Source organism: Geotrypetes seraphini, chromosome 18 (assembly GCF_902459505.1).
Source record: "Geotrypetes seraphini chromosome 18, aGeoSer1.1, whole genome shotgun sequence".
NCBI lineage: Eukaryota > Metazoa > Chordata > Amphibia > Gymnophiona > Dermophiidae > Geotrypetes > Geotrypetes seraphini.
Window position 1 is genome coordinate 22,875,538 of NC_047101.1, and position 25,146 is coordinate 22,900,683.

General features: G+C 43.5%; 1 protein-coding gene across 4 annotated transcripts in view; it reads left to right on the forward strand.

The window, feature by feature from the left end:
• NDST1 (N-deacetylase and N-sulfotransferase 1) overlaps positions 1–25,146 on the forward strand; it is a 329,606-nt gene that overhangs the window by 225,539 nt on the left and 78,921 nt on the right. For all 4 annotated transcript variants that reach the window (XM_033927725.1, XM_033927724.1, XM_033927727.1 and 1 more), the window contains one exon: positions 15,655–16,499. In XM_033927725.1, the coding sequence (XP_033783616.1) occupies positions 15,990–16,499 (510 nt within the window). In that variant the 5' untranslated portion in view covers positions 15,655–15,989. The remainder of the gene's footprint in view (positions 1–15,654; positions 16,500–25,146) is intronic.

Genomic DNA, 25,146 nt, shown 5'->3' on the forward strand with positions numbered 1-25,146 from the left:
ACAAATGCACTCCCTCAAGTCTCTTGTTTGTCTTGTCTCTGTGCTTGGCATATCTAGACTTTAAGGTGCGTGGTGCATAAGAAGATGCGCTGGTTCAGACCAGTGGCTAATGAGTCTAGCATCCTGGCTTCCATAGCGGTCAGTCCAAGACACTTGGAAGTACTCAAGAGATGGGAAAGGAGAAAGGGATTACACACTCAAAGCAGATACTTCCCAGTGGGCTCATAATCTGTAATGTACCTGGGGCAGTAGAGGGTTAAGTGACTTACCCAGGGTCACAGGGAGCAACACGGGATTTGAACCCAAAACCTCAGGGTGTTGAGGCTGTAGCTCTAATCACTGCGCCACACTCTCCTCCAATATAATATCAAAAGTGAGCAAAGTATAGAACAGTGAAGCCATTGTGACATCACTGACGAGGTTGGCTTTTATTGGTGGAATGAGGCATTATGACATCAGGGAAAGAGTTGGGGGCTTGTATACCACCTTTTTGTAGTTTTACAACCACACTCAAAGTGGTTACAGGGTCACTTCAAGCATTTTCTGTATCTGTCCCAGTGGGCTCATAATCTGTCTAATGTATCTGGGGCAGTGGAGGATTAAGTGACTTGCCCAGCGTCACAGGGAGCAGCACAGGGTTTGAACTCACATCCTCAGGGTGTTGAGGCTGTAGCTTTAACTCTCCTCCAATACAATAGCAGAAGTGAGACAAGTATGGAACAATGAAGCCATTGTGACATCACTGATGAGGTTGGCTCTTAGGCTTTGGTAAAATGAGGCATTATGACATCACAATATGAGTTCTGAAATATTGCTACTCCTTGGGTTTTGGCCAAGTACTAGTGACCTGGATTGGCCACCGTGAGAACGGGCTTCTGGGCTTGATGGACCATTGGTCTGACCCAGTAAGGCTATTCTTATGTTCATCAGCACGCTTCTCCCTCCCACCCTCTTCTCCCCATCCTGAACATGTTTGCAATCTTGCTTTTCTCACCCCCCCCCCAATATAAAAACATAAGACATATACTTGGCAGTCCAGCATCCTCTCTCCAACAATGATCAATCCTAGCAGAGCCCAAAAATTGTTGCTAAGTGGTGGCTTTCCTCAAGTTTATGGATTTCCAAGCACGTGTCCAAACTCCTTTTGAACTCAACTTCGAGTAAACTAGATGCCTTGACCACATCTTCTAGCATCAAATTTCAATCCCTGGGTATGTGTTGAGTAAAAAAATACTTTTTTCAATACGTTTTAAACCTGCTAGCTGTTAGTTTTTTGGAATAACCTCTAGCCTTGTACATTTGTCCCAACTGTATGAGAACACGTAGTCCTCCTGCGTTCTGCAAAGCTACAAGTCTAGGGGCAGCCTGTTAATATCCCTGGACTCGTCAAAGTCACCTGCAATGAGCAGAGACCAGTCTTCCCCTTGCCAAGGTGCGGGCAGTAACCACTGAGATACTCTGGTATCCATGGAAATGCCATGGCAACGTCAACACTTTTCAAATACATCACAGTAACCGCAGCTCGTGTGCTCCCAAGCCACAAAAACCCTTCCAGCGAATGGGAAGAAGAGAGCGAAAATGGACAGAGGCAAGATCAGGAAGGTGGGAATTATTTCCTGTGTTTGGAGAAAGCAAATGAAAAACATAACCTAAGATGAAGAAGACTTAAAATGAAAAGGGATCAATTTTTTTGAAATAAAGGATTTTTTATTTTTGGGTAGGGGGTGGTTTAGTGTGTAATGTCTCAAGACTCAGCTTTTCTGAAGTCAGCATTTAAAGATGGCCGTACAAAAACATTAATATTTCACTTTTCCAGCTCAGTTGACATCTCTTCCAGCTGACATCTCAGGAATCCTTTGCTTTTTATCCTAATACACTATCTCTCTCATTCTGTAACAGGGTGTAAAAAATTAGGCACCAATTTCATACATAAGAACATAAGGATAACCTCACTGGGTCAGTCCAGTAACCCATTCTCACAATGGCCAATCCAGGTCACTAGTACCTGGCCAAAACCCAAGGTGTAGCAATATTCCATGCTACCGATATAGGGCAGCAGCGGCTTCCCTTGTGTCTTTCTCAATAACAGACTATGGACTTTTCCTCCAGGAACTTGTCCAAACCTTTCTTAAAACCATTCTTTTCACATCCTCTGGCAACGCGTTCCAGAGCTGAACTATTCTCTGAGTTAAAAAAAATCCTCCAAAAAAGTATTTACTGTGTGTGTTTGCTTCCAGCACAATCTTCTTTACAAGGTCTCTTTGTCTCTTTGCAAAACTTACACCTTAAACGGGGAAACACTAGCTAGGACTTCAGAAGAACGGGACTTGGGAGTAATCATCAGTGCAGATATGAAGGCTGCCAAACAAGTGGAGCAGGCCTCATCCAAGGCAAGGCAAATGTTGGGATGTATCAATAGAGGCTTCATCAGCCGCAAACCTGAAGTCATAATGCCGCTCTACAGAACCATGGTGAGACCTCACCTGGAATACTGTGTGCAATTTTGGAGACCACACTACCGAAAAGATGTGCTTCGAGCTGAATCGGTCCAGCGAATGGCCACTAGAATGGTCTCCGGACTCAAGTGTCTCTCATACGAAGAAAGACTGGGCAAACTACAGCTATACACTCTTGAGGAGCGTAGAGAAAGGGGAGACATGATTGAGACATTTAAGTACATCACAGGTCGTGTCGAGGCGGAAAGCGATATATTCTTCCCCAGGAGACCCTCGGTCACAAGGGGGCACCCGCTCAAACTCAGAGGAGGGAAATTTAATGGTGGCACCAGGAAGTATTTCTTCACAGAAAGGGTTGTAGATCACTGGAACAAACTTCCAGTGCAGGTGGTCAAGGCCACCAGCGTGCTCGACTTTAAGAATAAATGGGACATCCACGTGGGATCCCTATGGGGGTCGAGCTAAGGATCTGGGTCATTGGCACTCAGACTTGATGGGGTGGGTCAGAAGAGTGGGCAGACTTGATGGGCTGTAGCCCTTTTCTGCCGTTATCTTTCTATGTTTCTATGTTTCTTGCCTTTGACTTGCCATTCCTTGTGCTGTTTACAATTATTTTCAGTCGGATCCTTCTTCCATTTTCTAAAACATTCTCTTTTGGTTCTGATAGCTTCTTTCACCTCACTTGTTAACCACACCAGCTGCCGTTTGGTCTTCCTTCCTCCTTTTTTAATACAGCAGTATGGTGACTGGCTCACAAACCTTACTTCTCCTGCCTCTTCCCCTCTTCTTCTTCCTAGCTGGCTAAGGGAGTTTGGAGAGCCCACCAGAGGGCTATGGCATGTGCAGTTGTTGAATTCAAGTTGCAGTAACATCACACTATTTTGTCCTCCTAGGTTTGCTCCAAAGGCAAAAGATTATGGGACATTCCTTTGCCCTTTGGGCTGGTTGGAGAGCCAAGAAGCACCCTTTCAGCCCACACCTGGGATTGATTTCCAGATTGGTGCAAGGGAAGTGAATGAGAATTAGCAGAATGCAGCAGCCCCCAACTCCTTCCTTTAATGTGAGTCTACCACAGTGGTTCTCAACCCTGTTCTGGAGGACCCCCCAGGCCAGTCAGGTTTTCAGGATAGCCCTAATGAATATGCATGAGAGAGATCTGCATATAATGGAGGTGTCATGCATATTCATTAGGGCTGGCCTGGGGGTCCTCCAGGACAGGGTTGGGAACCACTGGTCTATCAGTTGCTCCCTTGTTATAGTATTTCCCCTGCATGGACAATGACCTGCTACACAAGGCTAATGGGTTGGTCTAAGCACGTCCTTGTTGGAGTTGTTAACACTGGTTCCTTGTGTTGGTCAGCTTTGGTCTGACATAATACCTAGGTTACTATAGAGATGGCGTTACTTTTTAAAAGTACTTAACTGAAAAGTGAAAATACTTTCTTCAAAAGTAGAAAGTCTTATGTAAACCCCAAAACTCAAGTAAAAGTAATAAAGTATAGCCTCTTAAAACTACCTTTTTATTACAAAGTAAAAAGTATGTTTAACAAGTTAGACTCAAAATTATTTTAGTCCTTCTTCTTTGAGTTTTTTTTAAAATCAAATATGGAGTTAAAGCCCAACAGTAGCCATTGTTCAAAATGGTCATCAGTCATTTTACCTCTATTTTTCTGTGAATCACCCAAATAAGGTCACACGCAGAGTTTGTTTATTTACGTTTCCTTCTGTTAAATTATGTCGTTACAAAAGATTTCGGGAGAGAACTCTCTCTTTTCAAGCTGCTAAACTGAATGGTTGGTTCGGTAAAATTAAATTAGGATCTTCTTCTTATCTTGATTTTAGAAAATTATTGACGACCCAACTCTTTGAAAAATTTGTATCCTAACTGGTTGTCTCTTTTAAAAATCCCATGCTTTTTTTATGTAATGTATCACCTTTTTAAATTGCATTTTTACTGTACGATTGGTTCTTATTTGCTGTAAACCGTTCAGAACCATTCTTTTAAATTGTACTTTTCTTTTAAATCATATTCTCCACTGTAGGATCAGTTCTTATTTATTGTGCATTGCTTAGAATTGTATTTTCCTTTTAAATTGTATTCTTCACTATATGACTAGTTATTATTTGTTGTAAACCGCCTAGATCCATTTTTGGTTAGGCGGTATATAAACAATAAAATTAATATTATTATTATTATTAAACAACTGTCCAGCAACATTAAACACATTCTCATGCGGCCCTGGCTGGTAAAGCAGTGTTTAGTTCTGAAAAAGATATCTTTGAGAACAGGATATCCAACAAGGTCTGTTCATGTGGGCAGACAGAATAGTTTCACCGCTTGTGGTTTTGGTGTCTGCAGTATCGAACGTGAAGAAATCATCAACCATGTCCAATTGGGTCTGAGCAGGTGGAATATCTTCAGTCGCGTTGACTGCACTCTTGGCTTGGGTTCTTTTCAGCAAATCCATTCCAATCTTGGGCAGAGTGTGGCACAGTGGTAAGAGCGGATAGCGTCGCTGGTTTTAAGAAAGGTTTGGACAATTTCCTGGAGGAAAAGTCCATAGTCTGTTATTGAGAAAGACATTAGGGAAGTTTTTTGGTATCATTAAGGATTTTATATATCGCCTATCGAGGTTATCTAAGCGGTTTTTACAATCAGATTACTCAAGCCACTGCTTGCCCTGGATCGGTAGCATGGAATGTTGCTACTGTTTGGGGTTCCGGAATCTTTTGTTACTCTTTGGGATTCCAGAATCTTCTTGTTCTTTAGGTTCTGAATGGAATGTTGCTGCACCTTGGGTTTTGACCTGGATTGGCCACCGTGAGAACGGGCTACTGGGTTTGATGGACCATTGGTCTGACCCAGTAAAGCTATTCTTATGTTCTTATGATTTTACAGTTCCTGAATGAAGTTACTATGAGTAGGTTCAAAATTGTAGAAACCTAGGGTGGGGTGGGGGGTGGAAGAAGTGTCAAGAAATATGGCATGAGTGGGCTGAGTCGATTGAGCAAGGAGTGTCTCTTACACGTTTAATGTACTTCATACATCTAGCAGCGCTATAGAAATGACAAAGTAGTAGTAGTAGTCTTCCCCTCCCCCAATGAGATATACAGCACCCACACTCATATGATAAATGTGGTATAAAGTACACAGATTTGCTCCTTATCCATCCCTGCCATTTTCAGGGCTCAGACTATAAAAGAAAAAGTCTGCCCTGTACTGGCCTTCTCAACTACTGGAGTTGCTGTCGAAACCCACTTCAGCCCACCTGATCTGTCTTGAAGTCCGTCCAACATTGGCCTCACTTCCCAACTGCTGGAGCTGTCATTTAAGCACCATTCCTGCACGTCATAAATGACCTTATAGCTGTCTATGTGTTAGGTTTTGTTTTGATACTATCCTCTTCCCATTTAGTGATCCTCTGTGTCTATCTGTGTAACCCCCCCAAAGGATGTGGTAAGAGCGGATAGCGTAGCTGGTTCTAAAAAAGATGTGGACAAGTTCCTGGAGGAAAAGTCCATAGTCCGTTATTGACAAAGACATGGGGGGAAGCCACTGCTTGCCCTGTATCGGTAGCATGGAATATTGCTACACCTTGGGTTTTGGTCAAGTTCTAGTGACCTGGATTGGCTACCGTGAGAACAGGCTTGATGGACCATTGGTCTGACCCAGTAAGGCTATTCTTATGTCCTTATGTTCTTTTGAGCTACTACTGAAACTATGTGAGCTTAAATCCAGTGTGAAAAAAATAGCGTCTAAGCCCTTCAGGGGCAAGGAAATAAGGGAAAATAAGTTACGCACTTTGAACTTCTGTTGAAATGGTGAAAGTTTAAATTCAAATAAAATGACCACCATTGTGTATTCCAGGATTTAGTTAGCGCAGGTGTTGGCCAAATATCACTACGAAGCCTTATAATAATTTACGTATTTTTCAGTGTAATTTCACGGCTCATCAGTTAATTTTTAAGCAGGTTGCAAAATTAAAAGAAGAGAACACGATTATAAAAATAACTAACAACGCAGTAAAACATTACAAACATTTACCGTATATAGCCACCCACCACATTCCGAAATGTATTGCACTGGGACACAGGAATGCCTGTGGTTTAGGCTTTGGGAGTGTGTGGCGCAGTGGTTAAAGCTACAGCCTCAGCACCCTGGGGTTGTGGGTTCAAACCCCACACTGCTTCTTGTGACCCTGGGCAAGTCACTTACCGTATTTTTGCGGATATAACGTGCGCGTTATACGCGTTTTTACGTACCGCGCATACCCTTCGCGCGTTATATGCCTGAGCGCGGTATACAAAATTTTTTTTACATATTTCACACCCCGCCCGACGCCCGATTCATCATCCGGAAGGACGCTTGCACCCCCACCCAGAAGGACCGCCGACTCCCCGACAATATCGGGCCAGGAGGGAGCCCAAACCCTCCTGGCCACGGCGACCCCCTACCCCCACCTCGCACTACATTACGGGCAGGAGGGATCCTAGGCCCTCCTGCCCCCGACGCAAACCCCCCTCCCCCCAACGACCGCCCCCCCAAGAACCTCCGACCGCCCCCCCAGCCGACCCGCGATCCCCCTAGCGACCCCCACGACCCCCCCAACCCCCTTCCCCGTACCTTTGGTAGTTGGCCGGACAGACGGGAGCCAAACCCGCCTGTCCGGCAGGCAGCCAACGAAGGAATGAGGCCGGATTGGCCCATCCATCCTAAAGCTCCGCCTACTGGTGGGGCCTAAGGCGCGTGGGCCAATCAGAATAGGCCCTGGAGCCTTAGGTCCCACCTGGGGGCGCAGCCTGAGGCACATGGGCCCAACCCGACCATGTGCCTCAGGCCACGCCCCCAGGTGGGACCTAAGGCTCCAGGGCCTATTCTGATTGGCCCACGCGCCTTAGGCCCCACCAGTAGGCGGAGCTTTAGGATGGATGGGCCAATCCGGCCTCATTCCTTCGTTGGCTGCCTGCCGGACAGGTGGGTTTGGCACCCGTCTGTCCGGCCAACTACCAAAGGTACGGGGAATGGGGGTGGGGGGGTCATGGGGGTCGCCAGGGGGATCGCGGGTCGGCTGGGGGGGCGGTCGGAGGTTCTTGGGGGGGGCGGTCATTGGGGGGGAGGGGGGTTTGCGTCAAGGGCAGGAGGGCCTGGGATCCCTCCTGCCCGTAATGTAGTGCGGGGTGGGGTTAGGGGGTCGCCTTGGCCAGGAGGATTTGGGCTCCCTCCTGGCCCGATATTGTCGGGGAGTCGGCGGTCCTTCGGGGTGGGGGTGCGAGTGGTCCTGCCGAGGGGGGAGAAGAATCGGACATCGAGGGGGGGCATCAGGCTTTCAGGATGGGGACAGACCTTCAAGGGGGGACAGGACTTCAAGGGGGACAGGCAGACCTTCAAGGGGGACAGGCAGGGCAGTGCACCGAAAGTCAGGGCGGGTGAACGGTGAGTCGGGGCAACCAGAGGAGAGTAGGGGAGGGCGAAAGGAGAGTCGGGGTGGCCAGAGGAGAGTCGGGCAGCATGCGCGGTATACCCATGAGCGCTGTATACAAAAGTTTCCGTACATACAAGTGTGGTTTCTGCGCGCTATACCCATGTGCGTGTTTTACACGGGTGCGCGTTATATCCGCGAAAATACGGTAATCCCCCCATTGCCCCAGGCACATTAGATAGATTGTGAGCCCACCGGGACAGACAGGGAAAAATGCTTGGGTACCTGAATAAATTCATGTAAACCGTTCTGAGCTCCTTTGGGAGAATGGTTTAGAAAACTGAATAAATAAATAAATGTTATCAGATATAGAACTGAACAGCATGTTGGTGCAATGTCCTCTAATGCAATGTGATTTCTTTGGATGCTTCAATAAAGCTTATCAAAATATGTATCTTAATTAACTATGTCACAATATTAATATATAATATATTCCCATATATCTGAAAAAGTGTATCAAGGAGGAGGCCTCAGTAACAGAGCCCACGCTCAGTCGTATTCACAGACTGAAGATTTCGGCGTGGTTATACTGCTCTTTAGCTCTAATCATTGGCCAGCTCCTATATTTACTTTAATATCTTCTATCAGAGTTTAAATAAGAATTCAATATTCTAATTAATATCCTATTCTATAAATATTTTTTGTCACGTTTTTTCTTTAAGTTTTTTCCCCCAAATAACTTATTAGTGTCTACACTTCTTCATCTGGTTTGAGACTAAACTGACAAGGTTTAAAAAACATTTCAGTTTTATTTCAAAAAGGACCTTGCTAGCACTCAATTTCTAGCAAGTCTCACTTTGATATTGCTAAGCAGTCTAATATTAACCACATTACTTAGCTTTTTAACAGCGCTTGTATGTCAAAGACAGCCAACGAGGCCAGCGTTTCGTGGACTTCAACTTCTGTCCACTGCTTCAGGGCCGTGGATTATATGCACCAAGCCATTTTCTGTAACTTATTGACAGCAGTCTCTACGACTGAGCGTGGGCTCTGTTACTGAGGCCTCCTCCTTGATACACTTTTAAGTAAAGTAGGATACACTTTTTCAGATATATGGGAATATATTATATATTAATATTGTGACATAGTTTCCCATTAGGGGATTGTATTGCTGTTGGTGTGTTCTCTTAATTAACTATATCATGCCACAATAAAAGTCTTTATAAACCACACATGGGGAGTCTCAGATTACCACCAGCCTGATACAGTGCCGCGTGGAATCACTCTTCACCGTCTCACCCACCGTGCTCTTATTAGATTTTTGTTTTTGTTTTTTCTGGTAATCTAATCTTCTGTCAATAATTTAATTAAATAGAGTAAAATCTCTTCCCGTACGTTATTTCATTTCCATTCATTCATTTTCGTATTCTTTGTATTTCCATTCATTTTTATTTCATATTATTTTTCCTTATTGTTCTCTACTTCATTGATAATCCTGAATCATATCCAAATTAGCTACTTAGCTTAGTTTAGTTTAGTTCATGTCGCTACACACCACCAACGCGTTTCGGATCTTCTTCAGGGCCGGGAATGTGCCAGTGCTACGAATTAAAAGAACAATACAAATAATTAGCTCAAAAATATCATTGCTACAACTAAAGCAGTCATATCCATCTCTTACCAGCTATATTACTTCCGTGCTTTCTATCTTAGAAACACCCAGCCAACAGTCTAAAGATGGCCGCGGCGTTACTCAGCTGCCTGATATCCCCATGACGTCATCCAAAGGCTACCCAATCACGGCATCACACCGTCTAAACTTGAACATTTGCCAGCGCTGATTAAAGATAAACTAACCCCATATTGAAGTACACAAACCAGCTAAGTCAAACCACATTATTCAGCTAAGGTAAGCCAGTCACTTGTCTCATTCAGCCCCTCCAGTTGCATGCTTTGCAATTCATACATCCACCTTAGTTCCTTTAAGTTCAAAGTACGCATTATATCTCAGATAGTATCTTCTGCTTATAAGAAAAAGATGTTAACCAGTAAAGAAGCAGCAATTTTTACGACCTTCTCATCATTCAACTCCGAATATCTACTTTTTACCTAAAATTCATAAGCAGGATTGGGGGTGTGGCTAGGGCGGGGTTGGGGCGGGACTGAATATTAATAGATGTCCCGTTTTGATGAAAAAAATAAATGGTCACGTTATCCATATTCCCTCCTCTGGGTCTGTTGATTTTGAAGCACTTTTGTAAAACGTACACAGGGGAGTCTTGAAAGACATGGCTTGGACAACTGCTGTAAAGAAATCACCTGATGTGTGTACATTGTATGAGGTTTCCGTATTGTGTGAAACTGTAATAGATTGATCCTGTTTTGTAAATTCATTTTCTAAAATGAAAGTGAACACCTGAGATCATTCTATTTTTAACACTCTTTCACAGTATAAACATATCATCTCAGTGACTGGAAAAAGACAGCAGATGTTCTCGAATCTCTATCTCAATGAGACTTCATATTGACTCATGACAGTGATATACTGGAGATGCTGGATGGATCATAAACTTTGCTTAAAGCAGAATTGAAAATGCGATGAACTGTCTCTGTGTGAGAGGTATAGGCTGAGAAGTCCATGCAAAATCAATTTAGCCCCTTCTTTCTCCTTTTTTTTTTTTTTTTTTTTAATGAATTAGAATTACATTTAAAATAATTGCATTTCAGCCAGTTGTATGTCTTGGAGAAATCAGAGCTACATCTTTGTGCCTGTAAACATTCTGATACCTGAAAAGGGGGATGCAGTCAAAACTGTCATGAAGCTATTTAGTTAGTTGGTTAGTTACCCTCTCCTTCACAAAGCCGCGCTATCGTTTTGAGCGCCGGCCGCCACGGTAACAGCTCCGACGTTCATAGAATTCTTATGAGCGTCTGAGGGGAAGGGTTAAAACGCGGACCTCACGGACCTCGCGGATCTAAACCCGTACGGCCTTAAAAATCTGAGGTCCGTGTTGGTCCGTGTCCCTGCCGCTTGTAGTTTCTGTCGCTGACAGACCTTGATTGAGATTTGAGCGCTGACGGATCCGTCTCAGCATAGGGAGGGAAAAGTGTTAGGATCCGTCAGCGCTAAAAATCTCTTCGAGGTCTGTCAGAGCCAGAGACTCGTGCTGGAGTTTGGAGACTTCTTTTCCATAACGCACGTCCAAAACCTATGTCCCCGCTCTCTTGGCTTCTGCTCTGCCGCTCCAGCACTAGTCTCTGGCTCTGACAGACCTCGAAGAGATTTTTAGCGCTGACGGATCCTAACACTTTTCCCTCCCTGTGCTGAGACGGATCCGTCGGCGCTAAAATCTCATCAAGGTCTGTCAGCGACAGAAACTACAAGCGCCACGGACACGGACCGACACGGACCTCGGATTTTTAAGGCCGTACGGGTTTAGATCCGCCAGGTCCGTCAGGTCCACGTTTTACTCCTTCCCACATCTGAGCTGTTTCTGCCGTGGCCGGCGTTCAAAATGCTAGTGCGGCTTTGTAAAGGAGGAGTTTAGTTAGCCAGTTAGTTAGTTTTATAGCCTGTCCTCTCCAGGAGCCCAGAACGGGTTACAGAGGTACATTCACGACCAAACTGGGGACATTCACAATATGCTGGAGGCATTTGACCAAGGGTTACAGAGGTACATTCACGACCAAACTGGGGACATTAGACTAATGAGACCACAGTAGGAGTTGGAGCAATACATCGCACATATTTATTTATTTAAAAAATTTATATACTATTTAAAACTAGGCGGTTTACATAATTTACATACATATAAAAATAAACACATGATAAAATAGACATGTGATAAAATAAACATGCAAACAATCCTCAGAAGGATATTATAATTTGGGTACTAAAGATCGTGGATAGTTCATCAATTTTAATAGAGATAGCTAGAAAAAGGCATCTACAAAAACTGCGTCTTAAGTGGTTTTCTAAACCTGCTAAAGCCTAGCCGTTAGGGTCACAAGGCAGGTATGTGATGGTTTAGTGCTCTCCGGAAAGGTAGCAGGCTATCTATAGCTCAGATGTCCGGGCGAAGCTGGTTCCAGTTTTACCACGCTATGGGAAAAGGATCATTTCCAAGCGGTTTCCGTTTGGAGCTGGTGTACATGGTCCCTCTATTCGTCAACTCATTTTGTTTTTATATTTTTCCTTTTCACTATTTATTCAAGTTTCAAGTTTTATTAGGATTTTATATACCGCCTATCAAGGTTATCTAAGCGGTTTTTTACAATCAGGTACTCAAGCATTTTCCCTCTCAATCTATTTAACGTACCTGGGGCTATGGAGGATTAAGTGACTTGCCCAGGGTCACAAGGAGCAGCGCGGGGTTTGAACCCACAACCCCAGAGTGCTGAGGCTGTAGAGCCATCCACTGCGCCACACATTCCTCCTCCAACCACTGCACCACACACTCCTCCTTGTTTCAAGGAGCTATGCAAAACCGGTACATTCTTGTTGAGTTTCCGCTCAAATGGATGTGGCTCATCGATTTAAGAGTTGGTAAAAAAAAAAAAAAAAAAAAAATACAGTTTAGAATTGGTTGGGCATTTTGCAAAAGAATTTAATTCTTCCTTGTGGGCAGATTTCCTGTTGTACGTTAGATAGATTGTGAGCCCACCGGAACAGATAGGGAAAAATGCTTGAGTACCTGATTGTAAAAACCACTTAGATAACCTTGATAGGCGGTATATAAAATCCTAATAAACTTAAACTTAACTTAAACTTGTGGACATTTCTCGGTTTTATCCTGGAGCCTAGAGCTTTTCAATTAGAGAACCTACTTAACTGGGATATAAGAACATAAGAAGTTGCCCCCGCTGAGTCAGACCAGAGGTCCATCTTGCTCAGCGGTCCGCTCCCGCGGCGGCCCATCAGGCCTAGTGCCTGAACAGTGGTCCCTGATTAATTTTATAACTTTCCTCTAATCCCATCCCTATAATCTACCTCTACTCTTATCTGTACCCCTCAATCCCTTTGTCCTCCAAGTACCTATCCAAAGCATTATGGATAAAGCAGTTAAAGAAGATGAAGATATGTTGGCTTATTTATAAAAGATGTAAAGATGAAAGACAAAACTCTTAGGTAAAACAGAAAATAACAAAACTAACTTAGACACATTAGGGCCCATAATCGGAAAACATAGGCTTCCAAAAAGCGTCTTAATCGCCAGGACGTTCAGGTGCTTATAATCAAAACCGTCTTTCTGTACATCTAGTGAGGTGTTCCAGCCTCTGTACGTTCAGAGCATGAAATGGGCATGGTGGAGGTGTGTTGTGGGCGGGCTTTGGGCAGAAACAGGGGCAGGTTAGACATGGACGTCTTGCAGCAATAATCAGACATTTTGTAAGACATCCCGGACAGAAGTATATGTTTGGAACTAGACCTGTTTTAGAAAGGGTCTGAGTCTCATAAAGTGCCCAAATTCACCAGAGGACCACTGCATGCATCAAGGTAAGACACCCCCACACTCCCTCAGTGCTCACGGACCCCCCTCACACTACCAAAGATCAGAATACAAACTTAGATATCTGTCTCCAGAACATCAGCACTTGGTATAGGAAAGTCTAGTAGAGCTGCACCCAAGTGTCTTAAGTAGCCTGGTGGATGGGCTAGTGAACTATAGAAAGGAGTAGCAAGTCCCATAAGCTACTCTAACCACTACATTCATGGTAAAAAATGTGAAACCCCTCAATCCTACTCTACTGCCATATAGGTGCTACCTGCAGCCATAAGGGTCATTCAGGTTGTAGACAGGTAGGAAGAGTGGGTTTTGGGGGGCTCACCATTATCAATATGGGAGTTATGGTGGATGTGTATCTGGCACTCTTTATATGAAGTTCACAGCAATGCCCTCTAAGGTGTCCCACTGTTCTGTTGCCATGTCTGGGTGGCCAGTCCATTATTGGACTTGCTCCTCCCACATTCAAATGGTCTTGTTCTGAGCGTTTAGGACCTTGATGAAATTTTGGTCGAAAATAGATAAATGTCCTGGCGGTCTGGGGCATCCCAATGGCCTGGAAGTCCAGATAGAGGATTTTTTTTTTAAATGTCTAGACTTTTGATGGTCTGCCTTTCAAAAATAGTTATTTTCTTACTTCCAACTTTGGACATCTGTCGCCATACGTCCAAATAGGACTTAAACATATGTTTTGAAAATGCTCCTCTTTGGGGCTCATAATCCAAAAAAAATAAAGACATCCAAAAACTGTCATATATTGGCATTTGGACATCCTAGTCCAAGTGGCAATTTTTGAGGCCAACGTTCTGGACATCTAGCGAGATGTGTTATCCACTGTGCATCCAGGGGTCAAAGCGCTTTTTTGGGAGGTGTATTCTGGGTGGGTTTTAGGTGGGTTAAACTTGGACCTCTTACGGCGATAATCAAACCTTTCCCTGGGTGTCCTATACAGAGCTTAGACATTTTAGGATAGACCTGTTTTAGAATCATCTAAGTGCCACAAAGGTACCCATACTAATCAGATGACCACTGGAGGGATTAATGACTCCCGACACAAACACTCTCCCAGTGGTCACTAACTCCCTCCCACTCCATAAAGATCTAAATGAAACAGTACATACCTGTCTTTAGAAGAGGAGCACTTGGTATGGGAAAGCCTTGTAGAACAGCACACAGGTGTCTTAAGTAGCTTGTTGGGTGTGCTAGTGAACCATAGAGAGGAGCACCCAGGCCTATAAGCCAACCTAACCACTACATTTATGGTAGAAAGTGTGAGCCCACCAATACTCTACTGTCACATAGGTGTCACCTGTAGCCATAAGTGCTATAGGAGTGGAGGCAGATGGATATAGTAGGTTTTGGGAGAGTTTTGGAGGGCTCATCATATATTATAAAGGATTATGGTGAGATGTATATCTGATACCCTTTATGTGAAATTCACAACAGTGCCCTCTAAGTGTCCCACTGCTCTGTTGGGATGTCTATGTGGCTAGTCCATTACAATGCTGGCCACTTCTATGTCCAAATGTCTGGGTTTGGATATTTTGGACTTGGACGTTTCTGTGGTCAAAGGAGTATAAATTTAGGTGTCCTAGGATTGGATGTCTTTTGGATGTCCTGTCAGCCAAGACGTCGAACTAGGCAATTTAAAAAAAAAAGATACTTTTTTTGGATATCAAACGGTTCGCCTTTCGAAAATGGATGTTTCTGAGCCTCTGAATTTGGATGTCTTGCAAGAAATGCCCAAATTGGACTTAGATATCCTTTTAGAAAATAGCCCTCTGTGTAAGACACACCTCCCTCACCCCATGACTTTATATTATATTATGGTGCCCCCACCTATCTCGTACAATATCCTATGATTCTTCTCGTGCCTTATACTCTGTAAATGATCACAGATTACTGCTTCCTGGTCCTTCCCAAACTAAGTGGGAATCAACTTATCCTCAATCTGAACCATCCTATAAAGTTTTTTCAAACCCTACTAAAAGCATATTTTATTCACAAGGCATGTGATGAGCTAGTAAGGATCTTGACGATTAGTCTAGGCTGTGATGGATTGAGCAATTATGACCGTCTTGGAATGTTTCTATCTCTGATTGTTTGAATTTTTTCTTTATACTATGGAGTTCTTTTCCATTTTTCTTATCATTTGATTGTAAACTACCTCAATTTGTTTTTGCAAAAGAGGCAGTATATTAAATCATCAATAAACCATACTAGATAAGATGGGTAACTCATTGATTAATGATTCTCCTTCTCTCTTCTTTATAGAATGTGACGATCATAGGACGTGCTCACACCAACAAAAGATCCGAGATGGATGTCTGCCTTGTTGGAAGATCTACTTTCTTCTCAACCTGGTGCGTTGAAATGAGCAGGATCAGCCTGAGGAGAAGAGAGCCGGGACAGCCGTCTCCAGAACATTGATGATTCTTTCACACTGGAAGAGGACTCTCAATGAACTTGCCATGGTGACATGAAAAGCCAGGAAATAACTGGAGGGAAACTATAAACTTTAAAAAAAAAAAATAATTGCTTTCCTTTTTTTTTCAATTATTCAATGATTTGAGGGGGCAACAAAAAATAAGATTGGGTACAAAGCAACGATGACTGTGTTTTTGAGGGTGCGGAGGGTATACCGACAAGTCAGCCCTCAGATGGTGCTACTTTTGCTCTTTGCCTTTTGCCTTCTCAGTGTTTTTATTTCTGCGTATTACTTGTACGGATGGAATAGAGGGCTGGAGCCCACAGGGGATGCTCTAGCCCCAGACTGTGATGAGCCTAAGATAGCCCCATCTCGCCTACTCCCGCTAAAATCCCTCAAAGTGGTTGATTCATCTCGTACGGATCCTCTAGTTCTTGTTTTTGTAGAAAGCCTCTATTCCCAGTTGGGTCAGGAAATTGTGGCCATTTTGGAATCGAGCCGCTTCAAATATCGCACAGAAATTGCCCCCGGAAAAGGGGACATGCCAACTCTGACTGACAAGGACAGAGGACGCTTTGCCCTCATTGTTTATGAGAACATCTTGAAGTATGTTAATCTGGATGCCTGGAACCGTGAACTGCTTGATAAATACTGCATTGAGTATGGCGTAGGCATCATTGGATTCTTCAAGGTAATAGCAGCAGCCAATTCTGTGGTCTTTGTGGAATTTTTGCTTGTTCAGTTCTTGGAAGAAAATTATCTATATCATTAGAATGCCATCATAACTGGAACTCATCAGTGGTGCTTAATACAAGGTCCAGCAAGAGTATCAAAATACAACCCATGTTGTTTAATATTATAGCTCTGTAAAATTGCAATCAGCCGAGACCAGTGGCAGGAGAGGGGTGTGCACATGAGTAAATGCAATAGCTGTTCTATGCTGATTAGCTGGAAATAGGAGGTGGCAAGTAATGATGCCCTGGACTGTATCTTCTCTGTTGCCTGGAGCTGATAGTGGGTTGAATTGCCCAGCACTAGCCTGTCCCATTTGGTTCAACCCAAAGTAGGGCTCAGTATGACATAACCTCATGCCTCTTGCCTGTCAGTCCCACATGGTTATTGGAAAGACTGGCAATATAAGGGATAGGGAGGATTGATGGGAAGAAGAGGGTGAATTTGTGGGGTAGCGTGTAAAGGATGAGCAAAAGTGCCTGAGCCAATCAGGGCCTTAGGCCCCTCCTGGTGCATCCCAGAATGCACCAGGAAGAGGAAGGCCTGCCATTTTGGAGAGGCAGGCCAGCAGGCAGGAGGGACTGGGTACCCAGATTCCTCCCCCCCTACTTCCGATCCACCCCACCATGAAGATTGTCGGCAGGAGCGATACCCACTCCCTCCTGCCTCAGTCACCCACCCCCATGCCCCGCCCCCATATCTTATATAGAAAAAGACAGCAGGAGGGATGCCCAGTCCTTCCTGCCTGAAGGCTCGCCTCTCTAAAAGTGGGCCTTACCCTTCCTGGTTCATTGCGCCTGAGCCAGTCAGGGCCTTAGGCCCCTCCTGTTACATCCCAGGCTGCATTGGGAAGGGGAAGGCCCATTTTGGAGAGGTGGGCCTGCAAGCAGTCGGGACTGGGCATCCCTCCTGCTATCTTCTTCTATCTAAAGTATGGGGGCAGGGAGCCAAGGGAGTAGGCATCCCTCCTGTCTCTTTTTTTTTTTTTTTTTTTTGAGGGGTGCTGTCTTGTGGGGGCGGGGGCAGCATGACTTATTTTTTTAAAGAGGACAGATATTGTGCATGTGTAACACAGGAGAACAACAAAAAAAAGACATCTGTGCCAATTAAAGAAAAAAAAGTCTTCCTGCACCAAACAGCTGATCGGCAGGAGGCTGCTTCAAGGCTTCACCTGCCTCTCATCTGTTTGAATTTCCCCTGGCTCTGCACATTTGTCAAAGTCGCTTTTCCGACAACTGATGGGGTGGGATTACAGTAGACCCCTGCAAAACTCATTTGTATGGGAAGTTGTTTGAACATCGATCACCGTTTTGAAATCGGACAACTTGTCAACCCTGCAGCAACCTACCGGATTTTAAGGACGCTTTTAGTGCATCCGGGCCTAAGATCCTTCAATTTCCACCAAAAACAATAAAAAAGAGAACATCATAATTCATCTGTACACGTAAGAGACATAAAAAAATAACTACTTTGTGTATGCCCTGCAGAATTTTATGACTCGTAACCACATCATCAATCCATGAGCTGCTGCAGGATGTTGTCGGGCTGTGCCCTCAACCTCATGCTTCCTATAACCAGAATTTCTGTAATGAATATGCATGAAATGAATTTGCATACATCAGTCTCAGTCTTGAACTACTGTATATGTCTTACAAGTATTCATTGAGGACAGTCTGAAGACCATTCTGACTTGGGGAGAGTAAACAGGAAGTAGCTAGAACAGTAGAACTGGTCCTTAAATTCTTAAGTAGTCTGGGTGATTCCTGCAGTGGTCATATGTGATGACATAACCAATGTGGTCAGACCTAATCCAGTAAACAGGAAGTAGCTAGAACAGTATAACTGGTCCTTAAATTCTTAAGGGGTCTGGGTGATTCCTGCAGTGGTCATATGTGATGACATAACCAATGTGGTCAGACCTAATCCAGTAAACAGGAAGTAGCTAGAACAGTAGAACTGGTCCTTAAATTCTTAAGGGGTCTGGGTGATTCCTGCAGTGGTCATATGTGATGACATAACCAATGTGGTCTGACCTAATCCAGTAAACAGGAAGTAGCTAGAACAGTAGAACTGGTCCTTAAATTCTTAAGGGGTCTGGGTGATTCCTGCAGTGGTCATATGTGATGACATAACCAATGTGGTCTGACCTAATCCAGTAAACAGGAAGTAGCTAGAACAGTAGAACTGGGTCCTTAAATTCTTAAGTGGTCTGGGTGATTCCTGCAGTGGTCATATGTGATGACATAACCAATGTGGTCTGACCTAATTCAGTAAACAGGAAGTAGTTAGTAACATATTTTCAATTGTGGCTTCTCTCAGTGGTTCAGGTTGATACGGACAGAATTTCAACATTAATGGAAGGCAGAAACTTTCATAAAACTAAGAAATTCAAAGCTGCAAGATTTGGGGACTTCCAAGGGCTCTTTCTTAGACATTCGTGACTTTTTTTTTTTTAAGGAGAAACAGTACTTTGCTTTTGATAGTAATCATGACATCACATTCCTAATGGCATTAACCTTTTCCTATCGTGTGTCCCGGAAGACGGGACATTCCAAAAATGACATAGACAGTGGATAAACAGTCTGTATGGACTAATAAAGAGCCAGGAACACAAAATATTTGAATTTACAGACTTATGGCTTATATATATTATATTTACAATAGCCGTAAATGATAATGGTGAATAATACAAAACTTTGCTAAAATAATTACGATTGGAACCAGCTTAACGTAAAATTTATTACGATAGGAAAAGGTTAAATGACAGAGCATTAGTTCGTTTCCCCCATGCTGAGGTAGAACGTTAAGAATGGACCTTCCTAGGCTTATAGGGCTAGATTCACTAAGCAAACTGATTGTGTACCAGTCGGTTTGCGCTCACTTTCCGACTACGGCTCAATTCACTAACCTTCCTCCAGACCCCATCCGCCCCCGATCCGATCTGTGCATGCAAATGAGTAAAAAGGCATGTAAATTTCTTAAGGCATCGATTCATGAAACCATTTCGTCCAAACCGACTGGCCTTTCCGTTCCAAAACGTTTCGACCGCTGAGGACCAGTCGCTTTACATCCTCGCTGACTATTCCTGCCTAACAACTGCTGCGTGCATGTTAAGAACCCCATAAAAAATATATATCTACCCCACAAAAAAATCCAAAATATATCTAAACTTTAAATATATGTAAACTTTCTTGTACATAAGCGTTAGAAATCTTTTTTTTATTTTTTTGGAATGCGCATAGCGAGCACAGGAGTGAATCTCGGATTTGTAATGCGCATGGCGAGAAAATCATGCATTAACCCCGTGCTCTCCTTGCATATTGTACATTTCATATATCAATGCCAAATTTAAAAAAAAAAATCAAAAATAACTTTTAAGGGCCAATTATCCCTCCCCCCCCCCTTCCTTCCAGCTAGATTGTTGCGTGCATCTGACGTCACGGGGTCGCCTTTGGTTGCTTCGTGCTTCACGGCAGAAAGAGCCGCACAGCCTCCTGGGATTCGTAGGCTGTATATAACATCGCGTGATCCCAGCGCATTCAACTGCTGTTAACTGTTGTGCCTTCTAGCAACTTAACAGTTCTTTTCCTGAGTTGTTAAGTTGTTAAACTGTTTGGAAGCACGCAATCAACTTTGAGATCGATCCATAAAAATAGGACAAACTCGAAGAATTCCACAGCTCGCTCACAAACCTCCGATGCTATTTCTCCTTAAACCTCTCCAACAAATTTTTCAAAAAGCTACGGTCACAGATCATACAGCATGCAACAGCACTTAAGAAAAAAAAGAGAGGTTGGTAAAAACTACAGTTCTTATATTGCATTTTTTATGACAACAATGCTTTGCGGTAGGCGCATTCGGAGCTCGCCAATGACGGCCTGGATTAAACCCCGCCCCATTTCTACGCAGTGAAGTCCTAAAGAGCTAGCGCATGCGTTATGTGCTTCAAAACCATCCAGGATACAGTGCGCACACGCGTCGATCGATGTTACAGCGAGACGTGTGCGCGAATGGGGGCGTGTTTACAATTTGATCATTTGAATGGACAAGCTTTACTGAATCGATCGGCCAGAATAACTTGGAAACAGATAGGACACGAGTCGGATAGATTTGTGGACTTTAGTGAATCTAAGCCATAGTTCAGACCCTGCCAAAAAGAGAAATCAATGTGGCTGAAGCCACGTTTCATTAACTGGTTTCACTTTTGATGAGTTCCACTTACTTAATGGGAGGTGCTGATATATGGGAGGAACTTTCAGAAACGACAGATGACAGTGCTGTAATGTGAAAGTTAATGTTGGAGGTGTATTTTTTTTCTTTTTACTTAACATAAGAACATAAGAACTGCCATCTCCGGATCAGACCCATGGTCCATCTAGTCCGGCGATCCGCACACGCGGAGGCCCTATCCGGTATATACCTGATGTAGTTTTAGTCACCCATAACCCTCTATGCCTCTCGTAAGGAGATGCGCATCTAATTTGCCTTTGAATCCTAACACAGTGGATTCATTAATAGCCTCCTTTGGGAGAGCATTCCAGGCGTCCACCACTCGCTGTGTGAAGCAGAACTTCCTGACATTTGTCCTGGACTTGTCCCCCCTTAGCTTCAAACCATGTCCTCTTGTCCGTGACACGTTGGACAATGTAAATAATTTATTTTTCTTCTCTATTTTATCGATGCCTTTCAGTATTTTGAACGTCTCGATCATGTCCCCTCGCAGCCTCCTCTTCTCAAGGGAGAACAGTCCCAGTTTCTTGAGTCGTTCCTCATATTCCAAGTTCTCCATACCTCTTATTAGCTTCGTTGCTCGTCTCTGAACCTTCTCCAGTAGTTTTATATCCTTCTTTAGGTTGGGAGACCAATGTTGGACACAGTATTCCAAGTGTGGTCTGACCATTGCTCTATAAAGCGGCATTATGACTTTCTCCGATCTACTCGTGATTCCTTTCTTTATCATGCCTAACATTCTGTTTGCTTTCTTTGCCGCTGCCGCGCATTGTGCCGACGGCTTCAGGGTCCTATCTATCAGTACACCCAGGTCCTTTTCTTGTTCACTCTTACCCAGAGTAGCGCCTGACATTCTATACTCGTGTTCCTTATTCTTATTACCTAAATGCATTACTTTGCATTTCTCCACGTTGAACTTCATCTGCCATTGCTCTGCCCATTTCTCTAACCGATACAAGTCGCTCTGGACTTCCTCGATATCCTCCTGCGATCTGATTGCCCGGCATAGCTTTGTGTCGTCTGCAAACTTAATGATCTCACTGGATATTCCGTCTTCCAGGTCATTGATATAAATATTAAATAGGATTGGTCCAAGTACCGAGCCCTGGGGCACACCACTAGTCACCTCCTCCCAGTCTGAGTACTTCCCATTTATGCCCACTCTCTGCTTTCTGTTTTCCAGCCATTTGCCTATCCACCTTTGTATATCTCCCTCAATTCCATGGCTTTGTAGTTTCCTGAGAAGTCTTTCATGTGGAACTTTGTCGAACGCTTTCTGGAAGTCCAAATATATTATGTCCACCGGCATTCCACTATCAATTTGCTTGTTCACGGTCTCATAAAATTGAACTAAATTCGTTAAACATGATTTCCCTTTCCTGAACCCATGTTGACTGGGTTTCAGCAAGTCGTGTGTATCCAAGTGCCGGACTATGCTATCCTTGATCAGTGCTTCGACCATCTTTCCAGGGACAGACGTTAGGCTCACAGGTCTGTAGTTGCCCGGTTCTCCTCTAGATCCTTTTTTGAAAATTGGCGTGACATTCGCTATCTTCCAGTCATCCGGTATCTGTCCAGTTCTGATTGTCAGATTGGCAAGTTTTTGCAATAACTCTCCGATTTCAACCTTCAATTCCTTTAAGACTCTCGGGTGAATTCCATCTGGTCCAGGGGATTTGTCACTTTTGAGTTTGTCGATCTGGTAGTATATCTGGTCCAACTCCACTTCAACTGTGGTGAGGCTGTCATCTATTACTCCACTAAACAATTTCACTGCTTCTGGTATTTTTGTGGTATCCTCCTCCGTAAAAACGGACGCAAAGAATGAATTTAGTTTGTCTGCAATTTGTTTATCTTCCTTGATGTACCCTTTTCTTCCCTGGTCGTCCAGGGGTCACACCGCCTCTTTTGCGGGTTTTTTCACTTTCACGTATCTAAAGAAGGGCTTGAAGTTTTTGGCCTCTTGCGCTATTTTTTCTTCATAGTCCTTTTTGGCATCCCTCACTGCCTTGTGACATTTCTTCTGATCATCTTTATGTTTTTTCCATGCTTCAGTTGTTTTCATGTGTTTCCATTTTTTAAAGGAGTCTTTCTTTTCTTTTATGGCTTCCCTCATCTGTCTGGTAAGCCATGATACTTGGTGTCAACACCATAAAAACGACGACATTTTGCAAGGACAGTTGCTTTAAGTGCCTTCAGAGCTACAGGAGAGCCCAGACGAGAAATGAGGGAAAGGTTGCCCGGTCCCAGGGGCCCACCCCTCATTACAGATAACAAAGGTTCAACGAAGATAGTTTTAATCCTTTTTCAGAGGTGTAAATTGCATAGTAAGCTTCTGAAACCTGTTTGCATAGTTCATTCCAGTAAAAGAGGGGTTTTTAAAATGTCTGGGATGGGGAGAGATTACTGGACTATGGGCTAGATTCACTAACCTGCCCGATCTGTGGCCGACCCGCGGCAGGCCGATAAATTCACGAAGGGCCAGCATGCAAATGGGGGCGATTGGAGGAGCACCTCCCACCGACCGCACAGATCGCTGGAGAGCAATCCTTGAGTGTGCGCAGACCATCTTCCTTGACTGTAGATGGTCTGCGCATGCGCTGGTTCTTTGTGCCCGGCAGAGTTTTTTTCTTTTTTTTACTTACTTTACTGTTTTTTTTTTAACTTCGCGAGCCCGTGGTTTTAACCTGCTTTAAACCCGCAGGTCAAAACCATGGGCTCGCATTGCAGGGAACGGCAGGTGAGTCGGGGCTGAGCAGGGCGGCAAGAGGAGAGCAGATCATGGCAGAGAGCAGGAGAGCCGGGGGAGGCAGAGAGTTGGGGAGGCAGAGAGCAGGTTGCGGCAGAGCGCAGGTTTATTTCAGGGCTGCAGGGCTGGCAGGACAGTCGGAAAGTAGGTGAGCAACTGGTCCCCAGCATCGCTTCTTGTTGATTGGCCAGCTCAGTCGGTGTTCAAGAATTTTGTTTAGTGAATCGTGTCCCTGCATACTTTGCATACCATTTCCCTCATTTGCATGCACGGATCGGAATCGGATCGGTACATGGGTTAGTGAATCGGGTTGGAGGGAAATCGGGTCGCAAAGGGCTCGCAAACCGATCGGCACACGATCGGTTTGCTTAGTCAATCTAGCCCTATGAAATATTAGTTTATCTCAAGTAACTTTTGCTGTGGATTTGAGCTCTCTGTTGAAACTATAGCACAAAGAGTTCTATGAATTAATCCCAAGGAAAACTGGATTTTTTACAGACTTTAGGCCTAGTGATTCTAATCTGTTGTCATGCTCTGTGCTTCTATGAAAATAGGAGATAAACCCCATATACCGGTAATTGTAAGTGGAGAGGCTGGTTCTGACTGTGCTTAAATCCAAAGAAAAGAGGAAGCAGCTGGCTTGAAAAACAAATTGGATTCACTTAACACCTTTCATTTATACCAGATACCAAGTTTTCAAGTTTTTATTAAAATTTGATGTGCACGCATTGTCAAATATTTCAAAGCGTATTACAAATTTAAAAATGGAGGGATAACATTGTAGTAGATTAGTAGAAACTAATATATACATACAAAAATTCAATACAGGTACAAAAGGAAGATGTGGTGAACTACAATAATTAAAGAAAAAAGAGAACATATGGATAACACATCGGGGGTGGGGGTGACGACAAAAATGAAGAGTAATGATAAAGGAAGAAAGATTAAAAATTAAGGCCTGCAAATTTCATTTCGCATCACTTTTAAAATATTATTCTTAGTTTTTAAATCCCTGAGATTTAATGAGCCTCAATTTATCCCCAGGATGCTAATACCGTATAACTCCTCTAGGCTTCTCCGTTCGACTTCCCATAACCTTCTTTCCATTCCTTCCCTGAAAATCATAGGCACCAGAAGACATGGCATGTTCTCGGTTATGGCCCCTCAACTGTGGAATTTTTTACCACAGTATATCAGAGAAGAAAAAGACTTATCATCGTTTTAAAAAAATTTTTAAACTCGCCTTTTTAAAGACGCATTCAATCTTTTACCTTCCATACAATAATATGACGTCTCCAGTTTTAAATCAAATTCACCCTTCCTTTTGTTCTTCCCATCACTGTTTTTCTTCTTCTCTATCACAGAATTGTAATTTTTCCCCCCTTTTCCTCACGACTCATGTAAGTTTTACCCAATAACTTTGAAGTTATTTTGTTCGTCAGCACTCCCTGTTTGTCTGTTTTGATTTATTAAATTGTACATCGCTTAGTAAATTTAATAAGTGATCCATTAAATACTAATAACAACTTGAAACTTAAAATACAAGATAAAAAAAAAAAAAAAATTTAAACATTGACTTGATCGTCTTATCTATATCTGAGCTGCTTAGATTCAATTGGGATCAGGG